At 35.2% G+C, this 15,453-nt stretch overlaps 1 protein-coding gene across 2 annotated transcripts in view; it reads right to left on the reverse strand.

Annotated features, from left to right (window-relative positions):
* The window catches only part of VPS13B (vacuolar protein sorting 13 homolog B), a 741,629-nt gene that overhangs the window by 673,436 nt on the left and 52,740 nt on the right, over positions 1-15,453 (reverse strand). For both annotated transcript variants that reach the window (XM_078072177.1, XM_078072178.1), the window contains exons 4-5: positions 11,106-11,229; positions 1,959-2,126 (exon numbers count right to left, since the gene is read on the reverse strand). In XM_078072177.1, coding sequence (XP_077928303.1) covers positions 1,959-2,126; positions 11,106-11,229 — 292 coding nt within the window. The remainder of the gene's footprint in view (positions 1-1,958; positions 2,127-11,105; positions 11,230-15,453) is intronic.

A 15,453-nucleotide genomic window follows, 5' to 3' on the forward strand; every position in this document is an offset into this window, starting at 1 on the left:
TGTATTTTAAAACTATAAATGAAACTTCTTCCCATAAAATGTCAACACATTCAATCCTGCATTATCCAGTTCTGCTTGTTTTCCATTGTCCTTAATGTTTCCTTGTGGCCTTTGTATGGAATATTTTTCCCAAAGAGGATGATAGGGAGGCATCAACAATGTCTCAGGAACAATGCTTGGGACTTTGCATGTGCACTGATTAATGCCTCACAACAAAACTGTGAGATCAAAACTATTCTTCATTTTAAAATATAATGACTAAGCGGCACCAGGGCAGGCTCAGTCAGTAAAGCATACTGACTCTTAATCTCAGGGCCATGAGTTCGAGCCCCACGTTGGGTGTGGAGCCTACTTAAAAAAAAAACAAGAAGTAAAGACTGAAGCTTGGAGAACACACACAAATGAGACTGTATCAAATTCTGCGAGTTCCTAGTTGTACGCCTAAACCAGGCAAGCTAAGTAACCTTGAGACTAAATTTCCTTTTGCTTTCCTTTTAAGTCGGACTTAAGATGAGTAAGTGAACATATAAGTAAATGAATGAGAAAGAATATCACTTTATGGAGTTATGAGAATTTGAGAAAATAAATGTAAAAAATTTTAACAGCTCATTTTCTGAGCACTATGTACAAGACACTTTTATAAGTGCTTTCAGTGCATTAATGTATTTAATAAAATAACTCTATAAGGAAGCTCCTATTTTACCCCCATTTTACAAATGCAGAAACTAAGAACTGGTCAAGTAAGTCACCTAAGGTCATATAGCTCTACTAAGTGAGACAGCCAGGATCCAAACTCAGGTTGTCTAATTTTAGTGCCAACACTGTTAACAAATACATACCCTGGCAAGTCACAGATAAAAGGTGCTCACAATAGTCTCCTCACTATATTTTCTTTTTTTTTTTTTTTAAGATTTTATTTATTTATTTGACAGAGAGCACAAGCGGGGGAGCAGGAGAGGGAGAAGCAGAAACCCTGCTGAGCAGTGAGCCCGATGCGGGGGCTCGATCTAAGCATCCTGGGATCATGACCTGAGCCAAAGGCAGACGCTTAACCGACTGAGCCACCCAGGTGCCCCTCCTCACTATATTTTCAAAAAATATCCACTCCTTACCCTATCAGAATATTTATCAAATATTATGATTTATTAATATCTCTTCTGACAAAAGAAGCAGTGTCTCTTTCACAGCTGTATTTTCAATGCTTAGCACAGTGCCTACCATGTAAAACATAATAAAATAAATAAATGGTAGTTACTAAAATTATATTACTTAATAGTTCTTTTAATGTAAGCAGAAGAAGATTACAGCATGTAACAGTCAAAAGAGGCTTTAGGATTATCCAAAAGTCCCAAATACACTCTGGAATATACAAACCAAAAACAAATCAGTCAGATACATTGTTTTGCCATTACCGAGCAATACAAAAGCAACATGTTCCATTTCCTCCTTCAAATATGTCAAAAATTTGAACTATTTTTATTACTACAAACCCACTGCACTGTAAAATGTTATATAATACATTTGAAACATGTGGTAGGTAAGAAAGAATAAAAATTAAAAATATTAAAAATGGAGTCTGGGATTTCTTAATTTGGGGGTCTATTAAACCTATAGTTGTATGCTAAATTTTTTTAAGATTTATTTATTTGAGAGAGAGAGAGCACAAGAGCAGAGTGAGGATCAGAGGGAGAAGGAGACTCCCCACTGAGCAGGGAGCCCAATGCGGGACTCAATCCCGGGACTCCAAGATCATGACTTGAGCCAAAGGCAGACACTTAACCAACTAAGCCACCCAGGCGCCCCTGTATGCTAAATTTTATATATGTTCATTTTTCTAGGCTGAAGCATAAAGTTCTCATCAAATTTATCGAAGAGCCAGTTGGCCCAAAAAAGGTTTAGAAACCAAGACAACTATTTCAATAATGGAAAAATCTATACTTTCCTTAATATTTACTCACCAGAAATATCCATGAATGCACGATCCCATAATTCACCTACTGTATAGCACTCTGCAGAAGTGATATTGACTGAAAGAACAATATCATCTTCAACATATTTTAGTATGAGATTATTTATAACAATATTTACATTATTTACTACTCGTCTAATCAGACTCTGCACATAACCTATAAAATAGAAAAAAAAAGGATTCAATTAGCCATAAGTCCGTCAATAAACAATTATTCTTAAAATGTTATTGAACTTAATGTATATGATAGGTGGGTATCATTTAGCATATTTTGCAAAGAAGAAACAGTCAGGTGGACAGGCTTGCAATACTGACACAGCCAATAAGTAGCAGATCCACCCCCAAAAACCATTACCAAGAAGTTCTATATAAGGAAGTGTTCATGTACTAAGAGAAATCAGAGACTAACATAATACTAGATCCCAGTCAGTGATAATCCTATATTCAGTACTTTGTCTGGTTTCTGCCTATTTTAGAAACACTTTCCCAAATGAAACAATGTTACTAAATGCTGATTACACAACATATTAGAAGAGTTGCTTCTTTAAGAGTTTCTTTTTGAGCCATCTTCTCTTCCTACTTTAAATAGCCATAAAAGTATTCAAAAGTTAGGCTGGGAGGAAGAAAGGTAGGAGAAACATGACCATCATAATGGATTCAAGTATTTCCACTTACTAATAAGTAATATTGAAGGAGGGTAGAGGAGAGAACAAGGATGAGGAAGAAAATGTAGACACAATTTAGAGACAGAGACAAAGAACACAATGAAAAGAAAGAAAAAAGAAAAGTATGGAAGAATGGAGAAAAAGCATAATGCAAACACAGGGAAATAAGAACAATAAAGAAATAGCAGTTTTAAAAAAAAAAAACAGAACTAGTGAACATTCCTTTTTGCCCTAGCTTGCCTAAAATCTCCAAAATTTTCTTTTAATTTTATGCTACTATGGGATACTCCACATTCTCAGAAGCTTCTCACACAATAAATGTGTATACAGATACATTAGTAAGGAATTTAATTGAAATTATAAATAAAAAACAAACAGCATTTTAAGAAAACACAGGAGAAACATATGAAAGACTTCACTTGATTCAAATGCACTTCCGACTATAAAACTTATTTAAAAACTAATTAAAATGTTAACTATTTCATGAACTATCCTACTTATATTCAGAACTTAACTGGGCAAAACAGAATCAACTTCTGTCAGCAACTGTCACTGTTAACACCTACACTAAAACCTGCTGAGAGAAAGCCTATTTAAATCAATTCAACCATAACACCGTTGCAAAAACCAACTCCCTCATTCATTCCCAAAGGATATAAATAGGAAAGAAATGTAAAACAACTAATTTCAATTTTTTCTCCTATGTGGAAACTATTAGCAGCTTTTAGAGTGCCAATTATCATATTCAAAGAATTAACATACAAAATATCAATAAATTTAAGGTAATAAATACTCTTATGAGAGTAGACACTAAAATGCTTAACAAATTAAGCTTCGAAAAGAAATTTTAAAAATCAAAAGTTTCAATCTTGGAATGTATATTCCCCCATGCTATTACTACTCAACACAGATGTTAAAAATAAAAATAAAAATAAACATCCTGTTTCTAAGAAGTCAAGAAGCATGACTAATATTGGTTTTCCTATTTCTGAAAAATATGTCATCAATAAGGAATTCATAAAAACCTCTTAAGAGTTCATGACTTTTTATTACCTTCAAAAGAAAAAAATAAACTTTCGAAGATAGAACTGGAGAAAATATTTAGTGCAAAGTAACAGAAACATAATACTGTAAATGTATTTTAACCAACAAAACACTGCTAATGGATTTTTTAATCTATTTTTTAGTATTTTCCCTCAGTTTCTCATTATAAAAGTAGCATACAAATTGAGATGAATAAGCCAATTCACCAAAGAATATTAAAGAATAAAATATCTAAAAAGAACTACCCCCATAGACTACATTTCCTTATTAAAAATGCAATACCAAAGTAACAGAAACTAACCAATGGAAAAAATGATACACTGTCTCCCCAATCCTCCATAATAACTTAGTTCTAAGTAAGCTATAGGAGAGTGTCAAACAGCAGATCTACTAGCTCTCACCACTAAATATTTAGATAGTCCCTGAGAGTATATCTGTTCAGATGACATAACAGTAATCCAGGTCTATTCCCTAAGGATCTGAAAATGCAAGGTCACTCTGGGGTAAGAACCTACAAGATGTCATACTGGATGGCTCTAAAACAGCTGCCTGTTACTAATCAAGCTTTCCAGAAATTCCTAATCAAACTTTCCAGAAATTCCTATCATTATCCAACTCTCGCCCACCCATAAACCCCATTCCTCCAGACATATACATCTATGCCCACAGGGCCAGATAAAACACTATGAACTTTCATGAACTTTGCTCATACTCTTCCTTCAGTTTAGAGTACTCTTTGTCCATTCTCCCTTCTTGTTACAGTCCCAGTATAAATGTCTTCTCCCCTTCAGCCTCTTCTCCAATGTCCCCCAACCTACACAACATTAAGAAGATTGTATGTGCTATGGTGAGCGCTGTGAATTGTGTAAAACTGATGAATCACAGACCTGTACCCCTGAAACAAATAATACATTATATATAAGTTAAAAAAAATTTTTTTTAAAAAGCTCTCCAATTTTCACCTTTTCTGTAATAAACAAAATATAAACATTAGATATCCTGAAGGTTATTGACATAATAGTTTTTAGCATAACCCACTTTTAAAAGAATCAATATATCAATATATTAAAGAACACCTGGATATCAGAAAGGACTATCCATGAGTATCTTGTGCTTCCCCTTCCATCCAGATTGTAGAATTATTACTGAGATAAGGACTTCTAAGCCATACATAATGTCAATACAGTTTTTCTCAGTGAAATGTGAGCAGACTATGTATCACTTCGAGCATGGGAGGATTAAGAGGTAGAAAGGTCTCCTGACTGTCCTCTTGGAAAGGCTGAAAGCAGTAATTCTAAGTCTGGCATAGGGCACAGCAGAGCCTCCAAATAAAAGAAGCCTAGGGGCGCCTGGGTGGCTTAGTCAGTTAAGTGTCTGACTCTTGATATCAGCTCAGGTCTTGATCTCAGGGTCATGAGTCTGAGCCCCATGTTGAGCTCCATGCTGAGCATAGAGCCTACTTAAAAAAAAAGAAGCCTGGGCTTCTAGTAGAACACAGTCTTTATACTGGTACATAAAGAAAACACTTCTGTTAGGTTAATGCTAACTGCTGGGAACTTAACCAGTGGATTAACACAACTTACACAATGTGTCACTGTTATTAGGAAAAAAAAAGTTTTTCCTAAAAATGTTAATGGAAGATATTAAAACAATAAAAGCATAAAAAATAGATGTGAAATGCATTTCTTTTTCATTTACCATAGATCTTCTCTACTCTTAGATGTTCCAGAAAGGAACAGTGATTATATAGCTTTAAAATCTTGTGGTCCCCCACAGGCAGAGAGAAAGGAAATGATTATGCTATCTTCTATAACAAGACATTGCCATTCTTGGCTTAGGTTCTTGAACAGATGATATATTACAAATATTCCTAAATTATCTCATATACTCTCCAATTATTATTAAACTCCCTTTCAAGAGATTTTTCAGAATACCAAGCCCTAACAGCCTAACATGGCAAACATTCAAATATACACACACACCACAAACTATATCTTCCACTTCATATTCAATATTTTCTGCAGAAAAAAATTTTGACTGAATGACTACTAACTTAGTACTATCTCTCCTCATGTATACCAAGATATCTGAGTTTCCATTTTCTTATCTACAAAATGTGGGCTAGATCAGAGGCTTAGCTGGAGCCTAGAGATGGACTTCAGCAAGAATGTGAATACCTGAAGTTATGTGCAGTTTCAAATGTGCGTATGTGAGTCTACAACTTTTTCAACAGATTTTCAAGGGTCCATGTCCCAAAAAAGATAGACTGCTAGACCAGAAAATCTTGACATTAGCTTCTTATTTCACATTTCAACGAAGGGACTCTGATTATTGAAGAAAACACTGTGATTTTGTGCAGTTCAGTTTCTGTGCAGTGTAGTAAACATATAAATGCCTATTATCAGCCAGACACTGTTTAGATCAGGGGCTGGCAAAATGAGATCTTTGCATCAATTTTTATAAATAAACTTTTATTGGAACACAGGCCAATACATTAGTTTATCATTTATGTTTGATTTCATGTGAAATCAGAAGAATGGAATAGCTGCAACAGAAAATATACGGCTTGCAAATCCTAAAATATTTAATAACTGGCCCTTCACAGAACAGGTCTGCTGTCCTCTTTACTAGATGATGATCAAAGATGACTAAATCATAACTTCAGACCCAGCAGGCAACATGATTTTTAAAGTTTATCTATATCCTAAATATTTCTATTAAATTTAAAGTTTATCTATATCCTAAATATTTCTATTAAACTAAATATTTCTATTAAACTATTATCTATAACCTAAATATTTCTATTAAACTATATATATATATACACACACACACACACACACACACATATATTCTGAGTAAAAAGGTAAAAAGAAAAAGAAAGAGATAATTATATGACAAAACCAAGAAAGAGGAAGCCACGCAATGGAAGACAAAGTTTATCTCTGAGCTTCCTAACAAACAAATAGAATTTTTTTTTTTACTAACTATTTAATAATAGAAAAAACATTTAATTAAAAGACCCTGAGTAAATTAAAGGACAATATAATTTAAAGCCATTTTTGGATAAAATGACCTTCAATAAAAGCCAAAGGCTGTATACTTCAGAGAGCACAGAACTGAATAACCCAGCTGTCTAACTCAGAAGTAGTCTCACTTTACAGAGACAAAATGCAGAGAATACAAAGGAAAGCATGAATAAATAAATAAAACATCCTTAAACTTTCTAAGTAGGAATTATCAACATATTTTACAGGATATGCTAAGCCCACAATTTAACACTGTTATTAGCAGTAATCAAAGGTCCTAGCCTATAGATCACTTGACTGAAAGAGAACATGTATACTTCAAATCAGTCACATTCAAACTCTTTTGAACCCTCTCTCCGAGGAAGAAATATTACACTATAACCCAGCACAAGTGCACACATATGCACAAGTTTCTTTACTAATAACTTTACTATATGCCTTTATGCTATGAGGTTTTCTATTCTTTCCCATATATTTTAAATGCTTGCTATAACCCACTAAATTGCTCTTCCAATGCACTAATTGTCAGGATCCATTATTTGATAAAAGACTGTTCCATTTCCTTACACCACACACAAAAATAGACTCAAAATGGTTGAAAGACCTAAATGTGAGACAGGAGTCCATCAAAATCCTAAAGGAGAACACAGGCAGCAACCTCTTCAACCTCAGCCGCAGCAACTTCTTCTTAGAAAGAAGGCAAGGGAAGCAAGGGCAAAAATGAACTATTGGGACTTCATCAAGATAAAATGCTTTTGCACAGCAAAAGAAACAGTCAACACAACCAAAAGACAACCGACAAAATGGGAGAAGATATTTGCAAATGACATTTCAGATAAAGGGCTAGTATCCAAAATCTATAAAGAACTTATCAAACTCAACACCCAAAGAACAAATGATCCAATCAAGAAATGGGCAGAAGACATGAACAGACATTTTTCCAAAGAAGACATCCAAATGGCCAACAGACACATGAAAAAGTGCTCAACATCGCTCAGCATCAGGGAAACCCAAATCAAAACCTCAATGAGATACCACCTCACACCAGTCAGAATGGCTAAAATTAACAAGTCAGGAAACGACAGATGTTGGCAAGGATGCAGAGAAAGGGGAACCCTCCTACACTGTTGGTGGGAACGCAAGCTGGTGCAGCCACTCTGGAAAACAGTATGGAGGTTCCTCAAAAAGTTGAAAATAGAGCTACCATATGACCCAGCAATTGCACTACTGGGTATTTACTCCAAAGATACAAATGTAGGGATCTGAAGGGGTATGTGCACCCCGATGTTTATAGCAGCAATGTCCACAATAGCCAAACTGTGGAAAGAGCCAAGATGTCCATCAACAGATGAACGGATAAAGAAGATGTGGTGTGTATATATATATGTGTGTATACACACACACATATATATATATATATATATATATATATATATATATATATACACAATGGAATATTATGCAGCCATCAAAAGGAATGAAATCTTGCCATTTGCAACGACGTGGATAGAACTGGAGGGTATTATGCTGAGCGAAATAAGTCAATCAGGGAAAGACATGTATCATATGATCTCACTGATATGAGGAATTCTTAATCTCAGGAAACAAACTGAGGGTTGCTGGAGTGGTGGGGGTGGGAGTAATGGGGTGGCTGGGTGACAGACACTGGGAAGGGTATGTGCTATGGTGAGCGCTGTGAATTGTGTAAGACTGTTGAATCACAGACCTGTACCTCTGAAACAAATAATACATTATATGTTAAAAAAAAAAAAAGAAGAAGAAGAAGATGGTAGGAAGGGAAAAATGAAGGGGAGGGAAATCGGAGGGGGAGATGAACCATGCGAGACTATGGACCCTGAGAAACAAACTGAGGGTTCTAGAGGGGAGGGGGGTGAGGGGGATGGGTTAGCCTGGTGATGGGTATTAAAGAGGGGCACGTACTGCATGGAGCACTGGGTGTTATACGCAAACAATGAATCATGGAACACTACATTAAAAACTAATGATGTAATGTATGGTGATTAACATAACATAATAAAAAAAAAAGAGAAAAAAAAAAAACACTGTTCTAGATACCAAGAAAAGAGAGTGCAAAGAGGATATTAGATATTGATGTATATTCTTTTCATATTCAAGAGCCACCCATCCTTCAAGGGTGTAGAACAAATGACTATTGGAAACACCAAAACTATTCTCAAAAAGCATCTCTGGATCTACGTAAATGCTCAAACTCCAAAATTGTAACCACAGCCATATCTTTGCCCTAGAAAATTTTGAGACCAGAAATTATCCCTACCACGGAAGAACCTTAATATGGTTCCCAGGCAGGATAAGGTTGCCAGAAAGGAGTCCTCAAATAACTATATGAGTCAACCTTTAAATAAAATGATTTACCATTATCCAGCTGGATTCTCAAATTATCCCTTTTTTTCCCCTTTGGCAAGATTAACTTTAACTGCTCTGCCTCCCAGTAATCGCCCAACAAGTTCAGTTACTTCCTAAATCAACTCCTTCACTGTGATTTATGTCAGCATGAAAGAGGATACTAGTCCTCCTGTTAGGTAAGGCAGGAAAGCACATGTTAATCCAAATGCTACCTCAAGTAGTTAAGAATACAGTTCTGTTTCATGCCCTCTAAAAATAGGATTTTTTCAGTTATGTTTATATGTTTTTATGTTTTATACTTTACGCTCCCAAAAATAGACCAATTTTCCCAATTCTGATTATCAGTGTAAATTCTAATAAAGGGTTTAAAGAATCTTTTAAAAGTCTGGGGCCTCTTTTGAGTACATCCAGGTTAGCCAACAGATTTTTATCTGTGAAATCAACAACTGACAAAAGCTTTAAATTTATCTTAAACAAGTTCTTTCTTAAAAGAAAAAGAAATGTTACAAAACTCAACAGTTAAACCTAAAACTGATTATTCTTTGCCAGGATATTGATGGAGAGAATTCAATACAATAGCTGGTATAGGAAATTTTGAGGGGATATACAGTCAGTAATTTGGAGAGGTAAAGGGGTTGCCCATTTAATAAATAAGAATAAGCTACAGTTTAATTTACACTTTAATTCACCAAGGATTTTTCCTAAGAAGTAGTAAGAAAAAGTAGTAAGTAGTAGTAAGAAAAGTTCTGGAACAATCACACCACTCTAAGGAGAATTAGAAATATTCAGAAGTAAAATATCTTCTTCTGGCACCTTCTCCAGCTATAGCAATTAATCTATTTAAAGCCAAAGGGATTACCAAGACTTGTTAAGTTCAGAAGAATATAAAGCATCAGCAATAACATCACTACAATGTTAGTTTAAAATGTTCAACTCAAATGTAACTTAGAACATATCTGAGGGAGGATGGTTATGAAATGCTGTATCTAACTCTAGCCTCTTAGTAGATGGTACCAGGAGTCTGTCAAAAATTAACTAGGTTAAAACCAACAGAAAGCCTACAAACTTTTTGGCACAGAAAACAAATATGTACCAATGTCAACTATACCTCTGAGAAAAAGAAATGACTGATGAATAAAATCAAAAGAGAAGTGACTGATAGAAACAACTCCTAACAGTAAATAGTCAGCAATGCACTCTGGCCACAGAGCTGACACATCATGATCACGTTATTCTTCTTCATTAAATAATTACTAAAGAACTGTTGTTTGTAAGCCACTACTATTCCAGGTAAATAAAAATTTCAGGAAATGAAAGAGATGGTTACAAAATTCTGTGATCCTGTTGGTGAATTCTATAGTTTCCTGAAACTCAGAACAATCTAGTGTCTTTCTACTTGGGAAGAATAAAACAAGATGAAACCGGAGAGGGAGACAAACCATAAGAGACCTCTTAAGCATAGGAAAGAAACTGAGGCTTGCTGGAGGGGAGGTGGGGGGGGCGGATGGGGTAACTGGGTGGTGGGCATGAAGGAGGGCACATGATGAAATGAGCACTGGGTGTTGTATGCAACTGATGAATCACTGAACTCTACCTCTGAAACTAATAATACACTATATTGTTAATTAATTGAACTTAAAATTTAAAAAAAGGAACCCCCCCCCCCCAAAAAAAAGAAGCAAGGGGAACAAAGAAGATACTAGTCCTCCAGTTAGGTAAGGCAGGAAAGTGAGAGTGAGTGACTGAGAAAGCAGAGCCAAGTCTTTGTTTGGACGGAATGTAAGAAAGAAACTTAAGAAACAGACCTGCAGCAAAAGAGCATCAAAATTTCAATGAAAGACATGTTTGAGGGCTCTGGACTCAATCTGTTCTTATGTCATGAGCAAATGCACATACACATATAGTCTAAGTATTCTATGACACTAAATATTGAAAGTGTACATTCTACAACAGGCTACAACAACGATTAATAACAAGTGAAATTTTGGCTTTACCAAGCTCATTAGAAATTACCTGGTGGTAAATCAGGATCTGTGGGAGCAGCCTGCTGAATTGTTCTTCGGGGTTTTACTGATGATTTCGTGTTCTCAGTAGTACTTCGGTTGGTAGAATTAGAACCACAGCTTTCATGGTCATCCTATTTTTATTTTAAAGAAAAGGAAAGTATCAACCACCATTCAAGAATTAGGAAAGGTTTTTTTAGTTGAATATATACAATTTATGTTACTAAATTTGATTAGCTAGACTAATTTCTTAGCTCTAAAAAATCTATATAAATAGCCAAACAATTCTTATAATTTGCACTCTCAAACAGCATTTAAAAATAACAAGTAGTTTAAACCACAAATTCTTCCTTTCTTGAGTTGGTATCTAAATAAACTGCTTGATAACATAAAAAAATTCTTAAATATGGCTTTCGCAAAAGAAGACAATTTAACAGAAGTTTTTTTTAAACACTTTCCATCTGAATACAAAATAAATGGAAAGGGGGCAACCCTCTCGGGTCCCCTCCCCCTTCGGGAGCTTTGTACTATCACTTTGCTATCGCTCAATAAACCTTGCTTTGCTGCCCACCACTCTGTCTGATGTATCTTTTCATTCTTCGAAGCAGCTTGACCAAGAACCACAGGGATCGACGGAGAAAAAATCCTATAACATTCATGGAGGCCCGACAGGGATCTGTGCCATCATTAAGGACAACTATCCAATAAAGGTCCTCAAACTCCTAACGGTCATTCAGATGGAGCCTCACATGGAGGTCAAACCAGACATCTACAGGGAACCCCTTGATAGATCGGGATGAGAGGAACCCTGACTGCCACCCCATCCAATGTCCCCCCCCCCCCCCACCAGCAGGAAGTAGATATGATTTGTCATTGCCCTTCTTCCCTGACAGCAGTTAGGGTTACCTCTTCAGAGGGGGGAATGATGGATAGCTGGAAGGAGGGCAGGACAAGGGGCCCCCCCGCCCTGAGAGGAAACCACCCTTAAAAGGATTTTACACCACCCTGGAAGGAGCCCTCCACCCTTTTCCATATGACAGAGACATGTGACAAAAATCTGATTGAATGACAGGTGCAGGGAGGGTTAATCAGATTAAAACAGCCCATAAAAACCCCTGGACTTAGAAACTCAGGTGGCAACCCTCTCAGGTCCCCTCCTTCCTCGGAACTTTGTACTATCACTTTGCTATCACTCAATAAACCTTGCTTTACTGCCCACCAAATAATAATAATAATAATTAATAAATAAATGGAAAGAATCTTAACTTCCCCCCCCCCATTTTTTGTTTATATGTTAAGGCTCTCAGTATTTGTGTATTAAATTAAGAATCAAAGCTGTCTTCTTAATCACCTTAATGATTAATCTTAATCATCCTTAGACTCCTTTGCATCCTGTTTAATTATGTTTACTGAATTATTATCCACATTAAGCGTTTTTTTTTTTTTTTAAGATTTTATTTATTTATTTGACAGAGAGAGACATAGCAAGAGCAGGAACACAAGCAGGGGGAGTGGGAGAGGGAGAAGCAGGCTTCCCGCAGAGCAGGGAGCCCGACGTGGGACTCGATCCCAGGACCCTGGGATCATGACCTGAGCCGAAGGCAGACGCTTAACGACTGAGCCACCCAGGCGCCCTATTATCCACATTAGATATAAGGTTCCATTGGGCTTTGATATGAGTAACAAAAACTTCAACAAAACACATTTTTGAAATGTATTCCCTTATTTACACAATGCAGACAGTACTCTTTTCCTGCCTTGATTCAACAAAAGTTTATATAATGCTTTTATGTGCTAATTGTTGGATGTACAAAGACAAATCAGATTTCATACCCGTCCTCAAAGATTTCAGAATCTATTGAAAACATATATAACCAGTTCTACACAGTACTTTTTTTTTCCCACAGTACTTTTTGTTAAGTTAGGAACAGAGAGTCAGTCTATTTGGAAGAACTAGAGAGGTCAGGCTCATAAAAGTGAATATAGGAATGTTTTAGGTTAAGATTGGAGGCTAAATGGAGGAAAACCGTAAGCAAAAGGAAAAGAGTATATATGTATGTAACATGTACAAGGAATAATGATTAGCCAAATAAAGCCAAAGTATTCAATGCTTAAGATGAAAGAACCATACCAGAAGCTGAAGGCATGAACCAGTTCAATAAAAATGGGGTAACATTAAGAACTATAAAGATATTCTCAGTCTTCATTCTAGTTGCTATGTTTCAAGATGTGGTATTAGGATGCCAGTAACATATAAAAAAGGAGATTTAGTAGTTCTAGCAGAGAGACAGGAGTGGGAGCAGTAAATGAATAGTTCAAAGAGTGAAAGAGAAATTAAAGTGGAAACAATAAACATAGATTGCTCTTTCAAGAAGAAAGGCAATACAGGGAGGAAATAGATGGGGTAGTAATAAAGTAAAAGTATTTGGCATCTTCTTTTTCCTATTTTCAGGATAAAAGAGCACATTCTGCCTAAAGGAAAGATACATATAAGGAAATATCAAAGGTAAAAATATAGGGGCACCTGGGTAGCTCCGTTGGTTAAGTGTCTGACTCTTGATTTCGGCTCAGGTCATGAGATCGAGCCCCGAGTCAGGCTCCACTCTAGGGGGTGGAGCCTGCTTAAGATTCTCTCTCTCCCTTTCCCTTTGCCCCTCTCCTCTCCCTCCCCGTCTCTTAAGGAAAAAAAAAAAAAGTTTCAATACAAAGGATAACCAATGGTGTACTGTGCCTCATCAATTCATTAATCAATAAAACTATTTTATAACACAAGAATGGTGAGGAATTCAGTTTTTCCATTTTACATATTTGAAGACAAAATTTCAAGATTAAAAAGGAAAATCACTAAATTTACCAATCTAATAGGATACCAGAATAAGAACAATAAGACCTTTAGACAACAAAAATTCTTATTCAATACCATACCAAGAGAATAAAACAATTATTTAAGATGAATCCTTTACAAGATAACATGGCTTCAGATGCTGGTGATATATTAGCAGAAGAAAAAAATTTGTTTGAAACTTCAATACAAGCAGAAAGTAAAACATTTGCTATCATAAAGAAAAAAAATTCTCATGAATTTATGTTCATTTTAAGTTAATGCAAAACAAACTTCACAGTGTTTCATTCCACAAAACAACTTCACTATTCAATCTTTATAATGACATCTTCTGTTATTTTGGGGGATGTTATCATCTCTAAATACTAAAAGACTACTACCGTGAATAAAACCTTACTGTAATGACTTTTAGTTCAGCTTACGTCCTTAAAAATGTCTGTAGTCATACACTTCTGCACAACGTTAACACTAAAAGCACACTATTAATTTTTGAAACATATGGTTGTCTCAAAAGCCCAGAAGTAAAACATGTTCATTAAAGAAATGTGAAAAAGTTCCAAGTGAACTGCCAAAACTAGCATAATTATGAAAATATTTAACACTAAAACCATCTGAAATCACATACTGTATATAGATTACAGTGATGTCATAATAAACATTCCAGCCAAAATGCACTAAAACTACTGCAGTCCAATAAATCTGGCATACATGAGATGACAAACATTTTAAAGTAAAAGAAGTTATTTTTATTTTTTAAAAGTTATTAGCAGCAAAAAAAGGTAAAGTACATAGACTAAACATAAGATTTCAAATAGTTAAAAAAAAAAAAAAGGTAAATAAAGCTTCCCTACAAACTACACATTTTTATTATTCAAAAGAAAAATCTAAATAATTTGCTTAAACAAAATTTATAAGAAACCTGAAATTTTAGTGTGCTTTAAAAATGGCCATTAATCATGGTACTCAAAGGTACTATAAAACAAACACTACCAAATGTGCAAATGCAAATAATTCTTAATTACGGTTAGGAAATAAGGGTTGCATATATATTTAGAAAGTAATCCCTTTGATAACTTGAACTTGTTTTCATTTCAATTACATTTTAATTGTATCAATTACAAGTCAGCTTCCATTCAAATCCTATCCCAACTACATTAAATAAAAATAAAGCAAAACAAGAATTACAATATTTACCATTAAAACTGGAATTACTTCCATCATTATGAGTTCACCATCTGCTCCTGAACAGTATGCATCACTCTGGACACATTTACTTCATTGAAAGTCTCTAATTTCTAATAAAAGAAACCCTGTTCTCAAAAATACTAGCTAAAATATTTTGAGATAATTTTTAACCCCAAACACATTACAGTTGTATCTTTCTTATTTAGGTTGCAATTTTTCCCAAAATGTCTGGTAAGTATATTTCATGGCAAAAGAATGTTTTCTCTTGGGGACCACATAGCTATTTCTGAAAATACTGCCCTTTGCTCCTCATGAAACAAGCAAGAATGTC

Source organism: Halichoerus grypus, chromosome 5 (genome assembly GCF_964656455.1).
Source record: "Halichoerus grypus chromosome 5, mHalGry1.hap1.1, whole genome shotgun sequence".
Lineage (NCBI taxonomy): Eukaryota > Metazoa > Chordata > Mammalia > Carnivora > Phocidae > Halichoerus > Halichoerus grypus.